This window comes from Ambystoma mexicanum, chromosome 6q, assembly GCF_040938575.1.
Source record: "Ambystoma mexicanum isolate Mex_15411 chromosome 6q, UKY_AmexF1_1, whole genome shotgun sequence".
Taxonomy (NCBI): Eukaryota; Metazoa; Chordata; class Amphibia; order Caudata; family Ambystomatidae; genus Ambystoma; species Ambystoma mexicanum.
The window spans coordinates 583,832,076-583,858,103 of NC_090937.1; the positions used below are offsets into that span (position 1 = coordinate 583,832,076).

General features: G+C 52.4%; 1 protein-coding gene across 3 annotated transcripts in view; it reads right to left on the reverse strand.

The window, feature by feature from the left end:
* Window positions 1-26,028, reverse strand: part of LOC138516154 (bifunctional 3'-5' exonuclease/ATP-dependent helicase WRN-like) — a 264,929-nt gene that overhangs the window by 23,955 nt on the left and 214,946 nt on the right. The window contains exon 7 of one of the 3 annotated variants that reach the window (XM_069631064.1): window positions 16,797-17,276. The exons of the other annotated variants lie outside the window; for them this stretch is intronic. Coding sequence (XP_069487165.1) covers window positions 17,268-17,276 — 9 coding nt within the window. The 3' untranslated portion in view covers window positions 16,797-17,267. Of the gene's footprint in view, window positions 1-16,796; window positions 17,277-26,028 lie in introns of those variants that run through there. 3 annotated transcript variants of the gene reach the window in all.

Below are 26,028 nucleotides of genomic sequence, written 5' to 3' on the forward strand. Positions count from 1 at the left end.
TGGGATCCCCACCTCCAGACCCCGTCTCTGGTGCTTGCACGGCCTCCTCCTCCACCAAACCCCCCACCAACCTGGATGACTCCGTGCCATCTTCCCCTGTTGGGCCCTGTGGGGTCCCAGCTGCCCCTACTGCTGCCGAGGAGTCCAACTGCAACCTCCGCCACTTGGACCTCCCCCCGGCAGCTGCGGCCTGGGACGCGGCACCGGACTCCTCACTCCCCGACGAGATGACAACACGGGAGGGGAGCCGGGCCTTGCGTCTCCGGCTGGCGGTCGGATCCCCGCCGCTGTGCTCCACAGCACCTTCTCCGCCCTCTTCATCAGTTGACGCTGCAGACAGGGAGAAACAAAACACAGGCATCAGGGCACTGTACAATGGACACATACACGCATGACACTTGCACATGAGTGGCATTGGCAAACCTGAGACATGTCATCACAATCCCCAACACACATGTCATTGCAACTCGCACACATGAGCCATACCACAGCCATATCGCAACTGCCACCACCATCCCTACACATACAACAGCATCAGCAGCCAAAGGGGAGCCAGACATCACATGCAACACAGGAAGTGCACCACACATGTACACACACCACCACACTTGCATGCATGTCTACACCTCTGCCAAGTGTCGCACTGTTCAGACGGGCATCCATGTCACATCTGCCAATCAGGCTTCCACATACCGCTGTCACATGCATCCATGTTGCATCACTGTTGCACCCTTGACAAATACACACACATGCACATGTACACAGTGCTCATACATGCAGCCGAAAACAACATACATGCCTGACATCACGGACATGTCTACTTACATGCACATTCATCCAAACATGTGTGCACGCACAACTGCATTTGCCATGCAAGCCCACACACACAAGCACCATCCATGTCTCACACATTACAGCCCTCGCATTTGTCAGACCCACGGCCCTGTACACCCCCACCCATACTCGACCCCATACAAACAGATGTGCAACCGGCACAATGCCGAATAATCACCACACGCACTGCTCACAATCAGGATGCATGTACACTCACCGCTCGACTCCAGACGGGTCTGCTTCTCTAGGACCTGGACGTGGAGCGCTGGGGATATGCGTTCCAGGACCCCCATCTGTTCTTCCGGCAAGTGGCCCCGGCGCCCCTTGGCATCCGCTGCCTTCAAGAGGTGCCGGGCCTTGTTCAGGGTCCTGGACCTGAAGTCCTCCCAGCGCTTCCTGACATGTTGTAAGTCCCGGACTGCCACCCCCTCCGCGTTGATGGCAGTCATGATGTCAGTCCAGATCCGAGTCCGTCCTTCCTTGTCGGCGCGGGAACTTCCGAAGAGGGCATCATACTGCCCCAGGACTTGCTCCACCAGGACACCAACTTCGGTGGCCCTGAAGCTGGTGCCCCTCTGCCTCTCTGGCCGGGGGTTGCCAGTGGTCACAAATGGTGTTTGCACCGACATGACAACCCCAGAGGCAGGAGTGGGTGAGCAACTGGGTCCTGGGGCTGGGCTGTGGAGCGATGGAATTCCAGTCGGGAGTCTTCGGTTCCAGCAGGGGTGGTCACAGCAACAGCACCCCTGGCTGATGTGCAGGCAGCAAATGGCAGTGCACGTGGGCAGCAGGCAGTCAGGCAGCAGCAGATGGCAGGTGGGAGCGTGCTCGGGGCTCTGGGGGGCAGTAGTTCGGCCTTCTGGGCAGGAGCGTTGTCTTCCGTGTGCTTACGCAAGGCCAGCTTGGTACGGAGTGATTTGGCACGTGAAAATCCTGCACGTCAGTGTGAAAACCGAGGAAAGGCCCTGAGCGCGTAAGCGCGTCAGCACGCATACGCGATTCTATTGGACCAAAGGCCCTCAGCGCGTAAGCGCGTCTGTGACGTGACCCGCACGGGTGTTTCCCACACAGCACGTGATGACAGAGCACACGTGGAAAGACTGCACGTCAGAGTGTCATCGCGTGTAATTGGACAGCACGTCAGAGTCTCATCGCGTGTAATTGGACAGCACGGCAGAGTCTCATCGCGTGTAATTGGACTGCACGTCAGGGTGTCATCGCGTGTAATTGGACAAAAGTGCGCGTACACGCGATTGGCCTATGTACGTGTATATCAGGTGTGCGCGGACACTTACACACGCAAGTACGTCAGCGCACCTGTATCCCGGTGTGCGCGGGAATTTCCACACGCTATTGGACTGGGTACTGGATTTCAGGGGTGCGCGGGTCACACGCTCGCCTACAACACGCGCAACGCATTAATTTGCGCGCTAACAAAATAACAAGCTCAGACCCAGGATGAACATACCGTTCCTAGCAGCAGTGGGCGTGGCCTTCCAAAGGAGGAGGAGGAGGATAGTCAGGGCCAGAATATTCACACCCAGAACCAGCCTTTTCGGGATGCCTGATGACCAGGTGCATGGGAGGTACAGGTTTCCACCACACATCATACTGGACCTGGTGAGTGAGTGGGAGGATGACCTCACATCACCCACCCTGTGCTCCCAAGCACTCAGCCCCCTGGAGAAGGTCCTCAATGTACTGCACTTCTTAGCCACTGGATCATTTCAGCGGACAAGTGCCATTGTGGGTGGTGTATCACAGGCCACCCAGTCACGCTGCCTACACCAGGTCTTGAACATCATCACTGCACGCCCATCAGTCCGCAGGCACATATACCTGCCCAGAACCCCTGCAGAAAGGCATGCTGCCGCCCTGGATTTCTACGCTGTGGCACGATTCCCCAAAGTGCTAGGTGCCATCGACTGCACCCATGTGGCTCTACGTCCCCCCAGGGCATCTGAGCACATCTATAGGAACCGCAAGCACTGGCATTCCATCAAGGTGCAGGTAGTATGTAATGCCAAGGGAATCATCACCTCAGTATATGCCAACTATCCCGGGTCAACCCACGACAGCTTCATTTACCGAATGTCCACCCTAAGCCGGGACCTAGAAGCTGGGCGGCATGGCGATACATGGCTGCTTGGTGAGTATGAATGCCACTGCACATGCATGCATGTCAGATACTGAGCAAGGTCACAACCCCACCAATGATACCAATCACCACCTCCACTGGGGACAGTGCCTACCCTCTCAGCCCCCACATGATGACGCCAATTCGGAACCCCACCACGCCACCCCAGGTAAGATATAACGCAGCCCACATTACAACCCGGGGCATAGTGGAGCGCACATTCGGAGTGCTGAAGTCACGCTTTCGCTCCCTTGACCGTTCTGGCAGGCAGCTGTTGTACGCTCCCCCATTAGTGTGCAGGATCATAGTGGCAGCATGTGTCCTGCACAACGTTGCAACACGCCGGGGCCTGGCCGTGGACATGGTGGTGCCCCCCCATCCCCAACCACATGCACAGCCGCTGCGCATGGGAGGTGAAAGGGCACGGGGGAGGCAGCCCGTACACAGCTAGTGGCTAATTACTTCACATAGAAATCACACCCCTGTGGAGTGCACACTGCCCTGGCACATTCCATCTGACAATCAATGATGACTCAACCTGACACTGATCCTGAATGTCTGGAGAAAGAACCGTGAAAACCATATCAGCCTGAGATTGTTCACCTGGAAGTGTCACAATGTGTGCATCCCTACCCACAGAGACACCACCAATGCAGTTTTGTGAAGTTACACATTCAAGCAGCTAAAATGAACACCCACTTGCAAAATGCAACAAGAGGACAGTGCCATGTCAGCCAACCCAACCCCAGCACCGCCACACCACACACCGTGCCATGTCATGCTATTTGCAGGTAAACAAAGTAATCCACACAACATGACACTAGTGTCACAATGTACAGTGTCCCTATTAGAAACTTGCAACACCTGAAATGCTCACAGTAATGCCGGACCAACAACAAACTTGAGCACGTACTACCATTAACATGACATCACTAATGTTAAATATTAGTAGTCTCACCACCTGGAAATGCCTGCACTCCCACCACTACCAACTGTGCAGTGTTGGCGCCATGTAGAGTTGTAGGTGCACTGCTGCCAACAGGGACCACATCTCCAGACTAGAGGTCCTTGTGTCGACATGAGGAAGGGACCTGCAAATTGGGAGGTAGACACAGAAGATGAGTTACACATCAATGCAACATGCAGTGTACAACACAACAGCAATATGCACTAGGAATGTATACACAGTATTGACTACAGACTGCCCACACAGCTCATGGGAGTCCAACGTCACTGTGTAATTCACTGTCACTTGGGCACACCCTTTGCAAGCCCATGGAAACGGGAAACAGGAGGGGTGTGTGTGACTCAAACCCAAGCATCGGAACCAAATACATTACAAGCCTGCATGTGCCCAGCCACAATGCAGCGTATGCCCACAGGAACCACGGAAGCCAACAAATCGTCCCAAAAAAATTGGGAATAAAATAAATCAAAATAAAAATAAAAATAAAAATAAAATCAAAAATGGCCATTGAAGGGCCCGGGGGTGTTGGGGAGGCCACCCAGGAGGTCCGAGGACAGGATGCACACCAGAACCCACCTGCGTGGATCCCGGGAAAAAAAAACACCTCCATGGGCTCATGGCCCACACGGCTACCCTATTGTGGGAGTATCACTGCTGTCGCTATTATCACCCTGTGCAGCTGCATCCGGAGGTGGTTGCACTATGGGAGGCAGCCCACGCAAGGCCCTAGTCTGCTCCTCCATGGCTGCAAGCATGCGGGTGTGGTAGGTCTGGTTCTGGAGGATGAGTGTGCGGAGGTCCCCATGCAACAACTCACGGGATGCCCGGACCTCCGCCCTCGTTGCCTGCATCTGAGCTGAGAGCGTACGGGTGAGACGCTCCAGCTGCTGTTCCGTCCTTTGGTGTGTTGAAGCCTCAAGCTCAACAAGAGTCGTCCTGAGGTGAAGGAGCTCCTGCCTCAGGGCTTCCCTGTGGCCCTGGGACTCAATGGAGATGGCCTCCTGCAGAGTCGCCAGTGCCGCCCGCCTGTCCCTGTTGGACCCCAACATGTCCTCCCTGTGTGACTGGCAGATGGAGTCGGTTGCCTGCTCTAGTCGCTCCATCAGCCTTTCAGGGGGGACAATGGAAGTGGCCACCCTATCCATGGCCTGAGCCATCATCTCGGATGATGTTGCCTGTTGGGTTGCCATACCATAAATGGATTGCTCCCATGCGGTATTGCCAGGTGGCGTACGGCCACCACGTCGGCGGGCACCACACCTGTCTGGGGCAAGGCGAACTGCGCCTTGCTGTGCCGGCACTGCCTGAGGCTGCAGGACTGCATTCCCCCTCTGATCTGCTGGCCCAGGAACAGGATCAGATGTCGCGGAGTGTGACCCTGCATCCGTAACCACCAAAGGCGTAGCTGCCAACACTGACATCCCCATTGAGGGTTCTGACCCTGGTGCAGGTGGGTGAGACAGAACAGAATCCCTCCCTGGAACACTCACCTGCGACGGCACGTAGGTCTCATCCGAATCAACACCTGAGTACAGCTCGGGGGAGGTGCAGCCAGAGACACCCCTTGAGAGCAGGACCTGCAGCACTTGTGGGTTCTCACCCACCACCACACCACGTCCCTCACTGGTGGTTGGTCGGCCCTCAAACCCCTCCTGGGTCTGCACCATCTCCACAACCCCAGCAGTATCAGGTGCGTCTTCCCCTGCAAAGACATAAAAACAAAGAAATGGAAACAGGCATTAGCACCATGGCACACAATGAGGGCTGAGAAGCAAGAGAACCAGTACTTGTTTGACACATGTCCCACATGACTAAAACCCTCCCATGCATGCACCCTCACTGCGTATGAAGGGCAGGCAAATGGCACACACTGATGACACCAAGATGGAAGATGAACACATTTTCTGCATGCTGCCTGGCAGTGGCATCACACATTGGCCTGTGATTGGCAGGTGAAACACACATGCCATCACACAGATGGCATGTACCATTGCTATTGAGTGAAGATGGAGAGGAGGGCAGCACCTATTCATTCAGTCCAGTTCCCGCATGTAATAGCTTTTCTAAATCAAACAGGTCAGATTCTTCACCTGGAGCTGCCAGTCCAAAATGGTGCAATTGCACAGGGACATGTTTGAACAAATGATATCCAGGTAACAAAGTCACTCCACTTTACCATAGCCATGTCAGACATGTTACTAGAGGACTGCGACATGCCTAGTAAAAGTGGTGGAATGCAAACAATCTGACTGAATGAACAGTGAAAAATAAGCAACAATGTTGTGGCAAGGTGACACTTCAAGGGCAACTGGCGTGCAGTTGGGCTAGATGTCTACTGTTGGCAGAAGGGATACTGCTATGGCCAAATGCAGCTGCGCAGGACGTATTGCATGAAGCACATGGCTGACCCATACGACTCAGGTGCACACACTCTCACCTGTCACACAAACAGAAGCCCTCACACACACCATGCACATGGATGACACACACATGCATGTGCACTCACCGGACAATGCCTCGTAATCAGCCAAATCTCCCACGCCTTGGATCTGTTCCTCTGTGACGTAGGTCCCAGCGACTGACTCATGTGGAGTGAGTTCCATGTCTACTACTGGAGACCCACCTCCAGTCACTAGAGTTGCGGCATGACTTGAGGCCAGCTTACTCTTTGCCCTGCGCTTTAGGTCATTCCAGCGCTTATAGCAATCATTGGCTGTGCGCCTCAAGATTCCAAGGGCACTTACGATGTCCGCAACGGTCTGCCAGTGTGCCTGGCGTTGTGCAGGTGTGGTCTTGGATCCTGCAACAATGACCATCTCGTTGTCATGTGCGGACACATACTCGACAAGTGCATTCAGTTCGTCATCCGTGAAGCTGGGCTTCGTGGATGGGCCGGACTGTGTAGCCGTGTCTGGGGCATCAGCCTGTGCCGGACGAGCACTCTTCCTCTTCCGCTTGGAAGGTGGTGGTGATCCTGAGTGTCCTGTGCCGCTCTGGACACTAGGGGCAGGAGCCCTGGTGGACTCTGTATCAGGAGTGTGGGATTGCACACTCAGCATGGGAGTTGGTGCAGGCATTGGCTCTAGTGTGATGGTGTCAGGGGGAATGTCAGCAGCATGGACTAGGACCGACACTGTCCGGGCTGGGTGTGTGAGGGCTGGGGTGGATGGAGCCGCAGCTGCCCCTGCAGCCTCTCCGCCCTGCCTACTTGGTGCAGCAGATGACCTTGCTGCCCCAGATGCACGTGGCATGGTGACATCAACGTGCACCAGCGCACGTGTCATAGGCCTGCTGACCTGGAAGTCAGCCATGGAGTCAGCCAGGTCTGGTGCCACAATGGGCTGGTCCAACAAGGGCTGAGCATGGATGGTGTCAGCCACATCAGCCTCAACGGGAGGGGGGGGGATTATGGGTGCCCTTGACTGGTCCTCCACACATGGGGGGACAGGCTCACCCTGCAAGTAACGACCACGTCCCCTACCGGATCCACCACGGCCACCACTTGTGGCTCTTCCACCTTTGCCACCCTTACGGAATCCTCGCCTCCCAGCCATGGCACTGATGTTAATGTGCGTATGGGAGTGGGTGTAAAATATTGTCCTGGGCAATTGGGGGTCAAAGGGGTTGGGTACCAGATGGTAATTGTACCCTAGTGCTCTTGCAAGGCTGATTGTAAACCCTGGGGAAAGATGACGGGTCACGCTACGCACAGGAGCCCCAAAAAAGGGAGATGACGTGCACGCAACTCCTCCTAGACCACGTGTGCAGAAAGAAAAACCTGCACTACGCGGTGGCACCCAGTAACACAAGAATGAACGTATGCGTGTCACACGCAGCCTAGAATGACCTCTGAAGGGGTAGGCTACAAACGGGGCAAGCACAGATGTTAGATACGTGTGTGACTCACCGTCTGCCAGGTAAAAGAGCGTGAAAAAGGAGCGCAGTTGGTTGGCAACACCCCCGCCAAAAGAAGATTTGTACGCTGTCTGAGGAGACAGGACAACAGTAGTAGGGAACACTGTTTGAGGGAACAGGCCCAGGTAAACCAGTAAAAGTGAAAAAAGAGAAAAAGCTGTCAGAGGTAACAGGGAATACGAACTTGAAACGCCGTGAAGTAAATCGCGTGTGAAACGACAAGAAGTACAGAATTCACCCACTCGCTCTCCACGAAAAGCACGTACAAGGAAATGGTGTTCTACGCGTACCTTTTATACAGGCCCACACGTCCAGCGTCACTTACGCGGCGTGTACGCGCTAGGGCCATTTCCACCAATTACACGCTTTGTCACTTCTGCGTGTAGGGCCATTTCCACCAATCACACGCGATGACACACTGACGTGCAGTCCAATTACACGCGATGAGACTCTGCCGTGCTGTCCAATTACACGCGATGACACTCTGATGTGCAGTCTTTCCACGTGTGCTCTGTCATCACGTGCTGTGTGGGAAACACCCGTGCGGGTCACGTCACAGACGCGCTTACGCGCTGAGGGCCTTTGGTCCAATAGAATCGCGTATGCGTGCTGACGCGCTTACGCGCTAAGGGCCTTTCCTCGGTTTTCACGCTGACGTGCAGGATTTTCACGTGCCAAATCACTCCATACCAAGCTGGCCACGCGTAAGCACACGGAAGACCACGCTCCTGCCCAGAAGGCCGAACTACTGCCCCCCAGAGCCCTGAGCACGCTCCCACCTGCCATCTGCTGCTGCCTGACTGCCTGCTGCCCACGTGCACTGCCATTTGCTGCCTGCACATCAGCCAGGGGTGCTGTTGCTGTGACCACCCCTGCTGGAACCGAAGACTCCCGACTGGAATTCCATCGCTCCACAGCCCAGCCCCAGGACCCAGTTGCCCACCCACTCCTGCCTCTGGGTTTGTCATGTCGGGGCAAACACCGTCTGTGACCACTGGCAACCCCCGGCCAGAGAGGCAGAGGGGCACCAGCTTCAGTGCCACCGAAGTTGGTGTCCTGGTGGAGCAAGTCCTGGGGCAGTACGATGCCCTCTTCGGAAGTTCCCGCGCCGACAAGGAAGGACGGACTCGGATCTGGACTGACATCGTGACTGCCATCAACGCGGAGGGGGTGGCAGTCCGGGACTTACAACATGTCAGGTAGCGCTGGGAGGACTTCAGGTCCAGGACCCTGAACAAGGCCCGGCGCCTCTTGAAGGCAGCGGATGCCAAGTGGCGCCGGGGCCACTTGTCGGAAGAACAGATGGGGGTCCTGGAACGCATATCCCCAGCGCTCCACATCCAGGTCCTAGAGAAGCAGACCCGTCTGGAGTCGAGCGGTGAGTGTACATGCATCCTGATTGTGAGCAGTGCGTGTGGTGATTATTCGGCATTGTGCCGGTTGCACATCTGTTTGTATGGGGTCGAGTATGGGTGGGGGTGTACAGGGCCGTGGGTCTGACACATGCGAGGGCTGCAATGTGTGAGACATGGATGGTGCTTGTGTGTGTGGGCTTGCATGGCAAATGCAGTTGTGCGTGCACACATGTTTGGATGAATGTGCATGTAAGTAGACATGTCCGTGATGTCAGGCATGTATGTTGTATTCGGCTGCATGTATGTGCACTGTGTACATGTGCATGTGTGTGTATTTGTCAAGGGTGCAACAGTAATGCTACATGGATGCATGTGACAGCGGTATGTGGAAGCCTGATTGGCAGATGTGACATGGATGCCCGTCTGAACAGTGCGACACTTGGCAGAGGTGTAGACATGCATGCAAGTGTGGTGGTGTGTGTACATGTGTGGTGCACTTCCTGTGTTGCATGTGATGTCTGGCTCCCCTTTGGCTGCTGATGCTGTTGTATGTGTAGGGATGGTGGTGGCAGTTGCGATATGGCTGTGGTATGGCTCATGTGTGCGAGTTGCAATGACATGTGTGTTGGGGATTGTGACGACATGTCTGAGGTTTGCCAATGCCACTCATGTGCAACTGTCATGCGTGTATGTGTCCATTGTACAGTGCCCTGATGCCTGTGCTTTGTTTCTCCCTGTCTGCAGCGTCAACTGATGAAGAGGGCGGAGAAGGTGCTGTGGAGCACAGCGGCGGGGATCCGACCGCCAGCCGGAGACGCAAGGCCCGGCTCCCCTCCCGTGTTGTCATCTCGTCGGGGAGTGAGGAGTCCGGTGCCGCGTCCCAGGCCGCAGCTGCCGGGAGGAGGTCCAAGAGGCGGAGGTTGCAGTTGGACTCCTCGGCAGCAGAAGGGGCAGCTGGGACCCCACAGGGCCCAACAGGGGAAGATGGCACGGAGTCATCCAGGTTGGTGGGGGGTTTGGTGGAGGAGGGGGCCGTGCAAGCACCAGAGACGGGGTCTGGAGGTGGGGATCCCACTGGTGCTAGTGGTGCAGTCCAGGACCAGGGACAGGAGGCAGCACAGGCGGCCGCGGAGGTGCCTGTGTGCAATCCTGTCCCCGATCCTGTCCCTGCATCATCTTGCACCAGCAGGGATGCCTACGTCCAGATCCATTTTCAGGCAGGGGATGAGCTGATGTCAACTGGCCTTCCTCTGCATGCGGACGTGGCCATCCAGGTCCGGGTTGAGCCTGTCCTGGCTGGTGTGGCGTTGCGTCAACGGGCCATGCGAGGTGACCTGCAGTCTTTTCATGGAGAGACTGCACGTCATCTCGAATGGCTCGTTGACCACGTCAGCCTGCTGGGACAGGTCACCCAGGCCGGATTCCTCCGTCTGATGGAGCTTGCTCCGACCCCCTCCTCAACTGGACCCCCTACGCGCAGTCGTCCTCTGTGCCATCTTCCCACCCATCAGTCACCTGGGTGCCCTGTGGAGCTGCCTCTGATGGTGCGGCCAGGCTGGTGGAGGAGGCATCCCTGCCACAGTCGGGAGTCGGAGGTCCAGCAGGGGTGGCCACATCAACAAGTGCACCCCAGCCGGCGGAGGATGTGCGGGCAGAGGCAGAGCAGCAGCAGCAGCAACATGGTGGGAGACATGAAGGCTCGGGGCTTTCGACATCGGAGGGGCAGGCATCGGCCGGAGGGCAGGGGGACCCAGGACAGAGAGTGTCTTCCGTGTGGCAGCGGTTGGGCCACGCCATAGGTGCGGAGCGGCGGCGGGCGGAAGAGGCGCGGCTCACAATGGTCAGGGCGGAGAACTCCATGCGGAGGTTCCTGAGGCGGGCCGAGTGCCTCGAGGCAATCCGCAGGGGGTTGGAGGAGGACACGGCGTCGTCCCTGCGGACCCTCGGGGCCATGGAACTGGACCGCCTCCGGGACATCGAACAGGAGTTCGATGATGCCCTGGCCCGGGACACCACGGAGTGAGCCGCTGGACTTGCCCGCCGCCTTTGTATATAGTTCTTTAGTTTTAGGTTTCCTTTCTTTCTTATTATGATTTGGAGTCGACGGACACTGCTCCACTTTTTGTATATAGTTGATTTTTAGGTAGGTTTTTTATTAGGTTTCCTTTGTTCAGTTGGGCTCATGGACCCTTGTTAGTTTTGTACATAGTTCTTTTTTGCATGGAGATTTTTTTACATTTGACTTTGGACATAATTTTTTTGGATTCCGATTTGCAGTTTTGTGTTTTTATACGGACATGCAGCTCTTTTTTTTCACATTCACATTGTAGTTAGTTTTCTTTCTTTAGCATTCTTTATTTTTTTCAATACAATTTTGTTAGCATACTTCACTGTGTGGTATCATCTCATTGGTTTCATGCATGTCATGTTGTGTGTTTTCCCATTCAATTGCAACCATTGTGTGTGACGGACATGGGTTCATTAGCTTGATGAACATTGGGGGTGTAACATGTGATTTCCATTTCCATGTGGGTGAATGGGTTACTTGGTAGGGCTTTTTGGCTGTGGAGGCTGACCATTACGCACATGATTGGGGATTGTGAGGACCTGGTGTAGTCTGCCCATGGTGGCAGGGGGGTGGGGGTGGTGGGTGACATGAGTGGGGGCCTGGTGGAGACTGCCCCTGCACTGCTGGGGGGTGGGGGTGGTGGGAGACATGAGTGGGGGCCTGGTGGAGTCTGCCCATGGTGGCAGGGGGGTGGGGGTGCAGGGGGACATGAGTGGGGGCCTGGTGGAGGATGCCCATGGTGGCAGGGGGGTGGGGGTGGTGGGAGACATGGGTGGGGGCCTGGTGGAGTCTGCCCATGGTGGCAGGGGGGTGGGGGTGCAGGGGGACATGAGTGGGGGCCTGGTGGAGGATGCCCATGGTGGCAGGGGGGTGGGGGTGGTGGGAGACATGGGTGGGGGCTTGGTGGAGGCTGCCCCTGCACTGCTGGGGTGTGGGGGTGGTGGGAGACATGAGTGGGGGCCTGGTGTAGTCTGCCCATGGTGGCAGGGGGGTGGGGGTGGTGGGTGACATGAGTGGGGGCCTGGTGGAGGGTGACCCTGGTGGCTGGGGGGTGGGAGACATGAGTGGGGGCCTGGTGGAGTCTGCCCATGGTGGCAGGGGGGTGGGGGTGGTGGGTGACATGAGTGGGGGCCTGGTGGAGGGTGACCCTGGTGGCTGGGGGGTGGGGGTGGTGGGAGACATGAGTGGGGGCCTGGTGGAGTCTGCCCATGGTGGCAGGGGTGGTGGGAGACATGAGTGGGGGCCTGGTGGAGGATGCCCATGGTGGCAGGGGGGTGGGGGTGGTGGGAGACATGAGTGGGGGCCTGGTGGAGTCTGCCCATGGTGGCAGGGGGGTGGGGGTGGTGGGAGACATGAGTGGGGGCCTGGTGGAGGGTGACCCTGCGTGGCTGGGGGGTGGGGGTGGTGGGAGACATGAGTGGGGGCCTGGTGGAGTCTGCCCATGGTGGCAGGGGGGTGGGGGTGGTGGGAGACATGAGTGGGGGCCTGGTGGAGGGTGACCCTGGTGGCAGGGGGGTGGGGGGAGACATGGGTGGGGGCCTGGTGGAGGCTGCCCCTGCACTGCTGGGGTGTGGGGGTGGTGGGAGACATGAGTGGGGGCCTGGTGTAGTCTACCCATGGTGGCAAGGGGGTGGGGGTGGTGGGTGACATGAGTGGGGGCCTGGTGGAGGGTGACCCTGGTGGCTGGGGGGTGGGGGTGGTGGGAGACATGAGTGGTGGCCTGGTTGAGTCTGCCCATGGTGGCAGGGGGGTGGGAGACATGAGTGGGGGCCTGGTGGAGGATGCCCATGGTGGCAGGGGTGTCGGGGTGGTATATGTCATGAGTGGGGGCCTGGTGGAGTCTGCCCATGGTGGCAGGGGGGTGGGGGTGCAGGGGGACATGAGTGGGGGCCTGGTGGAGGATGCCCATGGTGGCAGGGGGGGTGGGGGTGGTGGGAGACATGGGTGGGGGCCTGGTGGAGGCTGCCCCTGCACTGCTGGGGTGTGGGGGTGGTGGGAGACATGAGTGGGGGCCTGGTGTAGTCTGCCCATGGTGGCAGGGGGGTGGGTGACATGAGTGGGGGCCTGGTGGAGGGTGACCCTGGTGGCTGGGGGGTGGGAGACATGAGTGGGGGCCTGGTGGAGTCTGCCCATGGTGGCAGGGGGGTGGGGGTGGTGGGAGACATGAGTGGGGGCCTGGTGGAGGATGCCCATGGTGGCAGGGGGGTGGGGGTGGTGGGAGACATGAGTGGGGGCCTGGTGGAGTCTGCCCATGGTGGCAGGGGGGTGGGGGTGGTGGGAGACATGAGTGGGGGCCTGGTGGAGGGTGACCCTGGTGGCAGGGGGGTGGGGGTGGTGGGAGACATGGGTGGGGGCCTGGTGGAGGCTGCCCCTGCACTGCTGGGGTGTGGGGGTGGTGGGAGACATGAGTGGGGGCCTGGTGTAGTCTGCCCATGGTGGCAGGGGGGTGGGGGTGGTGGGTGACATGAGTGGGGGCCTGGTGGAGGGTGACCCTGGTGGCTGGGGGGTGGGGGTGGTGGGAGACATGAGTGGGGGCCTGGTGGAGTCTGCCCATGGTGGCAGGGGGGTGGGGGTGGTGGGAGACATGAGTGGGGGCCTGGTGGAGGATGCCCATGGTGGCAGGGGGGTGGGGGTGGTGGGAGACATGAGTGGGGGCCTGGTGGAGTCTGCCCATGGTGGCAGGGGGGTGGGAGTGGTGGGAGACATGAGTGGGGGCCTGGTGGAGGATGCCCATGGTGGCAGGGGGGTGGGGGTGGTGGGAGACATGAGTGGGGGCCTGGTGGAGGGTGACCCTGGATGCTGGGGGGTGGGGGTGGTGGGAGACATGGGTGGGGGCCTGGTGGAGGCTGCCCCTGCACTGCTGGGGTGTGGGGGTGGTGGGAGACATGAGTGGGGGCCTGGTGGAGGATGCCCATGGTGGCAGGGGGGTGGGGGTGGTGGGAGACATGGGTGGGGGCCTGGTGGAGTCTGCCCATGGTGGCAGGGGGTGGGGGTGCAGGGGGACATGAGTGGGGGCCTGGTGGAGGATGCCCATGGTGGCAGGGGGGTGGGGGTGGTGGGTGACATGAGTGGGGGCCTGGTGGAGGGTGACCCTGGTGGCAGGGGGGTGGGGGTGGTGGGAGACATGAGTGGGGGCCTGGTGGAGGATGCCCATGGTGGCAGGGGGGTGGTGGGAGACATGGGTGGGGGCCTGGTGGAGGCTGCCCCTGCACTGCTGGGGGGTGGGGGTGGTGGTAGACATGCATTGTTGATCAGTAGTGCAAGGTGACATGTGGGTTGGCTGGGGGGCATGCCCATGGTGGATGGGCTGCCTGCGGGACATGAGCAGGGGTGCAGGGTAGTCCCCCGTGGTGTGGGCTGCCTGCAGGGGCCGTGGAGGTTGTGGAGCGTACACCTGGGTGGACCCACACGGCCAATTCACGTGTAGTACTCCCCAGAACCCCTGAAATACACATTCCCTGCTGGTATCGCGTGTGCAACTTCCCGCGCACCCCTGAAATACACGTACCCTGCTCGCACTGGGCCAATCGCGTGTGGAACTTCCCGCGCATCCCTGAAATACACGTACCCTGCTCGCACTGCGACTATCGCGTGTGTAACTTCCCGCGCACCCCTGAAATACACGTACCCTGCTCGCACTGGGCCAATCGCGTGTGGAACTTCCCGCGCACCCCTGAAATACACGTACCCTGCTCGCACTGGGACTATCGCGTGTGGAACTTCCCGCGCACCCCTGAAATACACGTACCCTGCTCGCACTGGGCCAATCGCGTGTGGAACTTCCCGCGCACCCCTGAAATACACGTACCCTGCTCGCACTGGGACTATCGCGTGTGGAACTTCCCGCGCACCCCTGAAATACACGTACCCTGCTCGCACTGGGCCAATCGCGTGTGGAACTTCCCGCGCACCCCTGAAATACACATACCCTGCTCGCACTGGGACTATCGCATGTGGAACTTCCCGCGCACCCCTGAAATACAAGTACCCTGCTCGCACTGGGCCAATCGCGTGTGTAACTTCCCGCGCACCCCTGAAATACACGTACCCTGCTCGCACTGGGCCAATCGCGTGTGGAACGTCCCGCGCACCCCTGATATGCACGTACCCTGCAGAAATCGCGTGTGGAACTTGCCGCGCACCCCTGAAATACACGTACCCTGCTGAAATCGCTTGTGCAACTTCCCGCGCACCCCTGAAATTCACGTACCCTGCTTGCACGGGGCCAGTCGCGTGTGGAACTTCCCGCGCACCCCTGCAATACACGTTCCCCGCTTGGCGTTTGCTGTTTGCCAGCCCGGTGAACTGGTCCAGGGTTAGCGCAGCCCTTTGCGATGATTTAGCGATTTGGATGGCTTTTCCTTGCGCGAGGGCGTTCTTGGGGGCGTTACTGGCGCTGCTGCAGGGTCGCTGCGATTCTCTGCGCCACGGCTGGTTTGGAAGCCTGAAATCCATGAATACGCTGTGCGCGGAAATCGGTTTTAGCGCACGTGCCTGGCGCAGTCAATCGCACGCGGACACTCTGCGCCAGCCGCTCGCGACACTTTTCTGCGAAATTCTATGAATTACCCTGTTAATGTTGACTGTTACTTAGAAGAACAGATGAGCAGATTCAGTGAGCCAAAGTGGAGCGATGGCGATATCCGTTGTCGATTTCACAGATGTTTTCTTGGTAACTTCTAAAGTGTTTATAAAGGCCTACAGAAGTGGGTGTGTATGTGAATGTATGACATGTTCGTTCACAGACACCAGGCCTCTATGACAATGTTTGACCTCCTAAATCCCGACAGTGCAGCTCACTTGCGAGCGCACGGTCACAGGTGCAAACTGTCATTGATAGAGGAGGGGGATGGATGTGAATGAGGGGAGCGCGATAGGCCAGTAAACCTGCTAAAGCACACCAATCTTTTATGATACTCTTAGATGTTTGGACGTGTTGAGTTCTTACTAAAAATGTCTAATAACTGTTCAATTTGTTTTTGAATTTTTTTAATTTAGTTTGGTATAATGGATGGCAATGAGGCTACAAATTACACTGCTGAGGTCGAGCGACTATCTGCATAAATCCATGGTATTGTCCGCGGTCATTGGGGAATTAATCATGAATGGCACAAACAACACATGCAGGTATTACTAGTTGAACGCAAAATCCCAGTCTTCCATGAATCCACCATGTAAATGCACAATATGCCACAAGCCTGTACCACCTGTGTAAGAGATACAGAAATAGTTTACTTGAATGAACCAAATAAGTGAATTTTTATGTTTGCACTACCTTGCAAAATCTAAGGCATTGTTATGCTTTAAAAAGTACCATTTTGTGGAAAGTACTGACAGTACTTGTGATTTCAAGTAGGGATCAAATAGAAATGTGAATGCACATTCCAGCAAAAACAGTTTGGGAGATACTCCCACGTGAAAGAAAAAGTAATTGTTCAGACGATAAATCTAAAGATGAACACTTTGATTTCAGATTTCAATAAGTAATTTATTAATTTTACCGAACAATTCTTTCATCAGTGATCCATTGAAGTTATATTGATATATGGGAACAACATATTATGTAAGCAGTCTCTGTTGTCAAACAAACAACATATATAGAGTGATCTTACTCGTTACTTGGATTACGAGGGCAAACTGTAGCTCAAAGTTCGTGCATAAGGACCATCATCATCCGCAACATGGATCTTGTAAGGCAGGTGGCCCTGAAGACATGCAGTTCGGTAACGCATAGCAGTGGTGTGTCTTCTTCGGCAAAGTAGGCCAAACAGCCAGAGATTTCTCTGCAACAGCAGTTCCCCACCAGAGTATGCATACGTTCACAACAATGGCAGGTACACCAGGTGGAAACATGTTCCATGCGATTGGGTTCAGGCCCTGGCGATTGATCCGCATGACTTTCATCCGATTCCACATCGTCCCAACTTTTTTCTCTTTCAAGGATTTCCACTTCTGAATATTCAGGCTTGTTCAGGTAGGGGTAAATTGTTGCTATAGTTCCTGAATAGTAAAGAAGCGCAAAATAAACAGTGAGGCAAATAAAAACGTTTTTTGTTTGTATACAGTAAAGAAAAGAGGTTTCCCATTAACATTGAATGTTAAAGAAAGAGGTGTAGAAAATGCCATGGTCCAAAAACACATCGTGAAAAGACAAGATTAATAGGCTCAAACTTTAAAAGTTTGCAAGGGCACATGTTTAAATATGGTTTAGTAAAGACATTTGTTCATGATAAAAGCAATGAAAAGCGATTCCTGAGTTAATTGATTTTAGGCAGTATAGGCAGTGGGTTCTCAGTGTGTCGTATTTGGCAGATAGCTGAATAGAGAAAATACAGGTCAGGGAAGCTCAAAATTAAATCCAATGACAGGAAGGAAAAAGAAACTCCAATGTTGTGTGATCAGAAAGGGTTTGTTTACACTTGTCGAGGAACGAGGCGTCTTGGCATTTCCATGGAGGCATGTCAATACATTGCGCACAGAGGACGTTGACATGCGAGGTCCATTGGCATTGTGAAATGGGGTGTGAGTGTCTAGTGATGTCAGCGTTAGGGGCGGGTGATCTGAACTAGTGCCGAGAGGGCACTTGAATTTAGGGTGATGGATCAACGGATCAGATTAGCACATGATGGCAGTACCTGACCCGTCGTTTTCGGAAGTGCGAAAAACGTTGGTAAGTTGCAATGGAATTTCTTTTACAATTAATCGCGGTATGCTCGGAAATACATGCCGAATTGATTGGGCCAATACAATTTCTGACCAAATTAGCCCTTTAACAAGTACTCTGGGGTGAGGTTCAGTTCTAGCAGGGAGCCCTCTGAAAAAGTTCAAAATTCTCCTTTGTAAGGCCTCGGGCATGTTAAAGCTGTATCTAACTATCTATCACATTGTGAGGTGTTAAAATCAAGTTGCACCTTACATTCACCAAAGAACAAGATAGTCCTCTTTACTGGAAGTTTCCAAGCGTGCAAGTTCCTTTAAGGTCAGAAGAGAATAAAACTTCCAATAAGTAGCCTCCACAAAAGTTTTACTTGTCAACTTCTGCACCCACTGGATATGTTTCCAAGCCACTATCATTTTGGAAGCCTCTGGTAACCGTCTCGCTGTGTGCCCTCCATAAAGCAGGTGCATAAATGACATGAATTCACTTGATAATGTTCACTTGTTTAGAGGCCCAGCAGTAACATGTAACATCAGGCAGCTGTGACCAACTCATTGATATCAAACATGTACTACACAAGCAAAAGTTGCATTTTTGTTACACAAGTGCCTCAAGATGCCAGGGTGTGTCATGGACTTTGTCTCAAGTATGCATTACTTAAAGATCCACTTTCCCAGGAGTAAATTGTGCATTTAATGCTGGAATGTAGGACTCAAGTTCCACACAGGCAGTTGTTTAGACAGCAGTTCAAAACACTCTGGGCTTTAATAATTTCTTTCCAGGCATGCAGTACTTTCCTAACCTGCAACATTTTATATAATTGATCATCTATGTTGCTCTGTTATCACTAACATTCTTGATGATTCTTTTTCATATTATTGAATGATTAAACATAGGACAATTCTGTTCACTCTGGGCTTCAAAACTCATTTTTCCAGCATGTTGTGTTGTAAGCAAATTGTCCTCGTCCAGCATTCAGTTGTGCTAGATGGAATTAAAATAAAATTATCTGAGACCCAAATAACCGGACAGACTCAAAGAATATGGCAAAATACTACTTTATTGTCAGCTCAAATAAATTAGGAAAACCTGGTGAGCAAACTAATTGCAGCTCACACACTCTCAATGCATTTCAGTTATGCAAAATGTTTTATACCTCATCATACGTCAGCTATGATATCATCCTACGAGGCAAACAGTAAAAACCTATCGAAAGGAGGGATTGGTTAAGGGAACATATATACCTATGCTTTATTTAGGTATTAGTAACATAACTGGCTACCCCCCCCATCAGGAAGGCACACATTGACCTACCTCTTACTACATATAATACAGATTAATAGCAGAATAACAGCTATGATTGGCTCCTGCAACAATGTATGGTACACTGCTTCATAAGCTCTCATGATTGGTTGGTATTCTCTCCCAACCTTGGACATTCAGCTTGTTATCAACACGTGAGCAAAATGAAATCCAGGTGCGGGGAACAACGTCAGTCCGCTGCCCACTTTGGTCAATTAGCCTACCATCTCTCATAGTTAGGGCATAAGCCAAGGCTTCTCCTTTGTAGCCGACCTTGTTGAATGTTATCTTCTCTGGGACTTTTAAGGGAGTATAGGCACATCACTATCTTCGCCTGGATCTTAATAGATAGGCCTTGTTTTTGAGTCTTCGACCATGTGTGAGGAGAACACGAATTTGTCAATTTCTGCCTTTTATTTAGTGCTATTTGATTTAATTATTCTGGGTGTTATTACTCCTCTTAGCCTCTGGAGACATGGTTGCTCCATCTTACATATGCTTTCTGCATCCTTGATTGTTCAATACTTGGCACTTGCAAATGTTTTCGCTTCTGCTTAATCCAAGAGAAATATGTCCTACATACATGGCTTATCCTCATTGACTCCCTTTGTACCTTGCAATTATTTCATGATGTAGTATCCTTATACCAGGACAAACAGATATTCGTTGTCCCTCAGACAAATATATTTTCCAGTGCCTGTCAGCTCTGTAGTTATGGTCTCTCCCTTCAAGGCTTCTTAGTTCACTATTATATGAAACCAATGTCCATCTTTCCATCATGGCCGCTTTACTCGCATTATATTTTCTCCTGCAGCAAGCTTCTACATGTTTCATCTACCTTGCGTTTCTGCGTATATACATTTGCTGATTCTCTTCTCACTTATCTTCTTAGTGTATATGATTTCTTCATCTCTTTATATACAGTTACTTTAGTTACATCTTCATTCTTTAAAGGAGAGTTCCGGGACTTTTTTTTTTATTGTCCCTACGGTTCGGCCATGTGTTTTTAAGCATAAATCGGTAGATCGTAGAAAACTTTCCTATGGACCATACCCGACTTTTCGTCCATTAAGGCACTCGAAATCAGCCGCCATTTTCTGATAATCCTCTCACTTGCCGCATCGCCCTGGCTCACCTGCTTTTGCGGCACTAAATCAAATCCCCCGCCCCTGAGCCTGACATCAGCAGACGCGTACCGCCCATTTCCCAACGCCAAAGCACGTTTCGTGTCAACAATCGCTGGCCTCAGCTAATGACGTGTCGCCATGGAAATGGCAGGACGCCTCTTTCCTCAATAAGTATAAACACACCGTTTCACAACACACAGCAGCAGATTTTCGATTCCATTCCTCTCTCTGTGTTACTTTGAGTATTCTGTGACTCGTTTCTGTGCTCTGGTCAGCTACCTTCGCCGCTTCTAGGCCTTGTGAACACCTGTACCATCTCTGTAAATTATTTTACTTTCTTTACCACACAATGGCTACAATAATGCCGTATATGTACGAGCCCGAGTACACCGAGGAAGAACTACTGGAAAGGCAAGCACGTGAAAACGATGGGGATTCGGACGGCAGTTGGGAGGACCAGTCAACGGATGAAGAGCCTGGACCATGTCGCATGGACGGCGTCTCCACCTGGTGCACGTGCAATCGGTGCGAGCTAATGCCAACTGAGGAAGAGAACTGCTGCTGCCGTGAAAATTCCGGGTGCTTGGCCTACATTTCGGAAGGCGAGCCAAGTCCGCAATGCATCACCGAGCTGCCAGAGTTCAGGGAAGCCTGCCTCTCACGGACCGTATTGAGGATGATGATGGTGCTTATGCACGAACTTCGCGGCACTGTTCGTCCGCGTAATCCGAGTAACGAGTAAGTATACTCTGGTTGTGATGTCAGTGATGCCACTACTATGTCATGGTCGTCTCCCACATATAAAATTACATCTACATATCATTCGAATGCATGTAAATTGGTTCCATATTGTGCATGTTCTAGATAGAATTTTTTTCAAAGCAGAATGACATTTTTTACCTGAATCGACAGTGATAAGAAAGTTTTGTCATTTTAATACAGTTTGCATCTTTCATTTTCACAGGTGGTACAGGCTGGTGGCCTATCGTTGCTTCACTTGGTGGTTTCACGGGAGGCTCGGACACCGCGTTCGGAGAGTAATACCTGCCTGTGCGGTACTTGCCATTAGACAACATTTCCCCAGCGACAGTGGACAATACCGCGGATTTTCCCTGGATGTGCTGCAACCGCAACTTTACAATGTGTAATGTTTATTATTTATGTTCAATTGAAATTAAGATCTAAAATAAAACCCAACATATATTTTAACAATGGTTGTTTTGATTTTTTAAATGAATCTAGTGTGTCTCCATTGAATAGTCTTCCTGTGCCTTGTCTTGTCACACCACATGTCTCTGGTCAGCATCCTCCCTCACGCTGGCCGCCCACCTTCAATCCACATAACCGTTGAACCCATATGCAGCAGACATACATATGTTATTTTGCGGGTTGGCATCAAGCCTCCCGGCCTTGCCTCCTCCCCCAAAAATACTTACCACACCACTTTGTTAAAGCGTTGGCAATAAAAGGAAGGCCGTTGGATTTTATTGATACAAAACATGGTTATAGGTAAATAATCAATATGGTTGATCATAATAAATCATCCTTTTGGGCACCGGGTACAGAGATGACCACCTCTGGCCCGTGCCGCCTTGCCACCACAGGCCAGCCTGCTGCTGACTAACTGCCTAGGCATCCAGGGTCTCCAGGGTGAACTGCACCCATATATTCTCCTGGGAGGGTGAGGTATTAATAAACTCACCCCCCTGCCTTCCATGTACTAGATCCTGCAGGCAGCCTCTTACATGCAGTTAGATGGCCTCTCCTTGGTGAGGCCCTGCGACAAACGAGTCTTGTCTGCACGACCACCGCCCTAATCCACACCCCCCCGCCCTATCAAAGGCAGTTCGCACCGGGGTACTTGCGCTGGCAAGTGGAGCTGTCAGGGAGCGATAAAGGCCAAGAGGTGCCAAAGACCATGTACACTTCAAAGTGGTCTCTAGAGCATGAGTTGTTGTTCCCATGTCTACCTCCAGACCCCGTGTCTCCTGCCAAGCATCCCCCTCACGCTGGACGCCCCCCTGCAATCCACATAAGTGTGTCTCCATTTACGAGTCTTCCTGTGTCTTGTCTGCACGACCACCGCCCCAATCCACCCCACCGCCCTACCAAAGGCAGTTCGCACCGGGGTACTTGCGCTGGCAAGTGGAGCTGTCAGGGAGCGATAAAGGCCAAGAGGTGCCAAAGACCATGTACACTTCAAAGTGGTCTCTAGAGCATGGGTTGTTGTTCCCATGTCTACCTCCAGACCCCGTGTCTCCTGCCAAGCATCCCCCTCACACTGGACGCCCCCCTGCAATCCACATAAGTGTGTCTCCATTCACGAGACTTCCTGTGTCTTGTCTGCACGACCACCGCCCCAATCCACCCCCCCGCCCTACCAAAGGCAGTTCGCACCGGGGTACTTGCGCTGGCAAGTGGAGCTGTCAGGGAGCGATAAAGGCCAAGAGGTGCCAAAGACCATGTACACTTCAAAGTGGTCTCTAGAGCATGGGTTGTTGTTCCCATGTCTACCTCCAGACCCCGTGTCTCCTGCCAAGCATCCCCCCTCACGCTGGACGCCCCCCTGCAAACCGCATAATGCCACGACTTAAACACGTCATTCATTCACAAACACACCCCTGTTTCGAATTCTTTATAACCCACTTCATATTTCTAATGAGCACTTCTTTGCGCTTTGCTAGTCAACCCGTGAAGGTGCTGGCTATCTGCTCTTCGTCTCTGTGAACTTCCGTGACCACTTCGAGGAAACTCCTCAGTTTGCAACCTGTGAACTGCTCCCTGTTCTACGACAAGAAACTACTCTGATCCCTGCATCTAACTGTTTGTTCGTCAAGGTAAGGCCATGTACCATAATCATTTTGCGTCCAATTTCTTTTCGTTCAAGACAGTACATGCAAGGAACTAGTCACATGTTCTGAGTTTACATTGGTATTCATAGAGAATTGTTGATCTTTACTTTTCAGAACTTTCCACAATGCCTGCCTGTTCCATTGGCGGTTGCCCTTCGAAGACCCATAATAAATCTGAAGGTACTATAATGCATGTTTTCCCTAAGACAATAGATCAGATAAGAGAATGGGTCCGATATTGCGGATATCCACCGTCTGAGCTTGAAAGTAGAGCCCTAGAAGTCTTTGCGGACAAGAGGGGTGATCGATACCGCATCTGCAGCAGGCACTTTACCTCTGACATGTACTCCACATCATTGCTAATAAAGAAGAACACACCGCGAGCGAGGCGAAAATTGCTCTCAACCGCTATTCCCACTCTATTTGTCCACATCCCTCCACTGGTGAGTCAAGTTTACGTATTTATCTCTCGGCCTTGCGGTAGTGTGTAGCATTAGCTAACAATAATTTCCCCATTTATGTATCCACTCAATATGAAGGCGGAAGATTCTCCATCCGTGTCATTATTGCAGTCATCAGCCACTTCAAGCGCCTATCGGGTAATCTTACTTGGCTATTCTGCCACTGACTTGTTTTAGGCATGTAAATCAATAGTTTTAATTTATCGTGTAATTATTTTACCTAATGGTACACCCTTGTACTCGTCCTCTAGTCTTTGTTTTCAGTTATAATTATTGTTATCCAAAATAATTCAAGTACTGTCTTTCAGGGAGATGCTGAGGAGTCCAACGTATTGACGACTACCGTTGATGTCACTCAGATGCTCGAGGTATGTTTCAGGACAGTTCCATCGATGGAGATCATCAGATCTTGCATTCTTGTAGCGTGATTGTTACACACAATGTTTCTTTCGTTTTTAGCCATTGATATGTCCTTCTGTCGTCGCCCTCCTATGTGTCTTCTTTTTTCAATATTGTGTTCATTACTAATGAAAGTCCTATGTTTCAGGGAGTCGATGGAGCATTAGTCCAAGAAGAAGGGGGAGCGTGCAGTTACGGGTCGGCGCAACAGCTTGCAGAAGTGTGCACCGCAGTTACATCGTCCCTTGATGTTCTTATGCATTTCGAGGTATGGATACTGACAGTTCAATCAAGCGAAATCATATGACGTGATTACATCCGCTATACTTCCTTCTTTATTAACGCAAGTACTATGTTTCAGGGAGATGACGGAGCTTCTTCTACAAGAACATTACCCCTAGTAGTTGATGCAGATCTCTGGGTGGTGACACTTCCAACGATCGAGCAAATCGAATCATATTGACATATCCATTATTTATTTTAGACAACTGATCATTTGTGCAGGTCTATTTAGATGAGCCGTTCACGCCTGCACAAAGTTTCTGTTCTTTTTATCAAAATATAAAACCATACTAATGCAATTACTGTGTTTCAGGGAGTCACTGAAGCATCATCTTCAATATCATCAATGGAAGTCTATGAGGAGCCCGAGGTATGGATCTTGACAGTTCCATCTAACTAGATCAACAATGCGTGAATAATTGTCGTTTGAATGTTCTACACAAAGCGTTCATTCGTGTTTTGCTATTGAGATGTACGTGGGTATTGGTCCCCAAGTACATTTTGTGTTTTCGATATTATTATACATACTAATGAAAGTTCTATGTTTCAGGGAGTCGATGGAGCGTCAGTGCGTGATGGATGTGCTTATCAGGAAAACATAGTCGTTGCAGCGCAAGAGGAAGTGGAGACATGCACACACGAGTCGGAGCAACAGCGTCCTGATGTTGAAGTTCGAGGCAAGAAAGTTTCAAAGAAAAGAAAGCAAAAGAAGGTTAGTGTCCTGGTCACTATATTATGTTGTTTTTCACTGTTAATAGTTCAATACTGTAAGTTGTGTTTAAACTGAACATCCCTTTTCCAATCTGTCCTCTAGTTGCGAGTGGGTGTACGAACTAGATCTACACAGACAGTGAAGCGAACAAGAGATGTTGCTTGTCAAACCTTTTGGCAGGGACTTGAGACTGGAGATGCATCGTGCCAATGGGAAGAATATGAAGTGATTGACAACGGAGCTATACCACCACCAGCCATTGATAGTGAATGTCCTCCTGGTAGTTCGGATGCAGTCGGAGATCAATTCACAGAATCCACACCCGCAAAAACTAAGACCGCGAGAAAGTTGAAGAAATTGTTTTATTCACCCATCTCCGGAGAAGGAACAGATGTTGCAATGGAAGAGAATGAAGTGGACGACAATGAAACACCATCAATATCACTGAACATAGCGGAAGACGATATCAGAGATTCTACCTTTCATGTGAGTGACATGTCCTCAACGTTACAGGCCGAACCAGCTGGGATGCAGAGTGACAGTATAAGGAAAGAGGCCAAATTCATTGTATTCGATAGTTGTTTGATTGATATTATTATTCGGATGAAATGTGGGCATTCGGTTGGTGGGGAAGTATGTGGGGAGCCATTCATTAATGTGACTCGTGCAATTCGAGGCACTAACCTTAAAATACATGCCACCTGTACAAAATATCATCCTTTCTCATGGTCTGCACAACCTATGCTGGGACAACTGCCAGCAGGCAATCTACTTTGTGCAGCGGCTGCACTTTTTAGTGGTTCAAGTTTTAAAAAATTAGAGTCTTTCTTTCAGTTTGTGGGAATCCATTTCATTGCGAAAACTCAGTTCTACAAATACCAAACCGATTATCTATTTCCAGCCATTAGCGAAGCTTGGAGAATGGAAAAAATGTCTATTGATAGTACATTCGCGGGCAA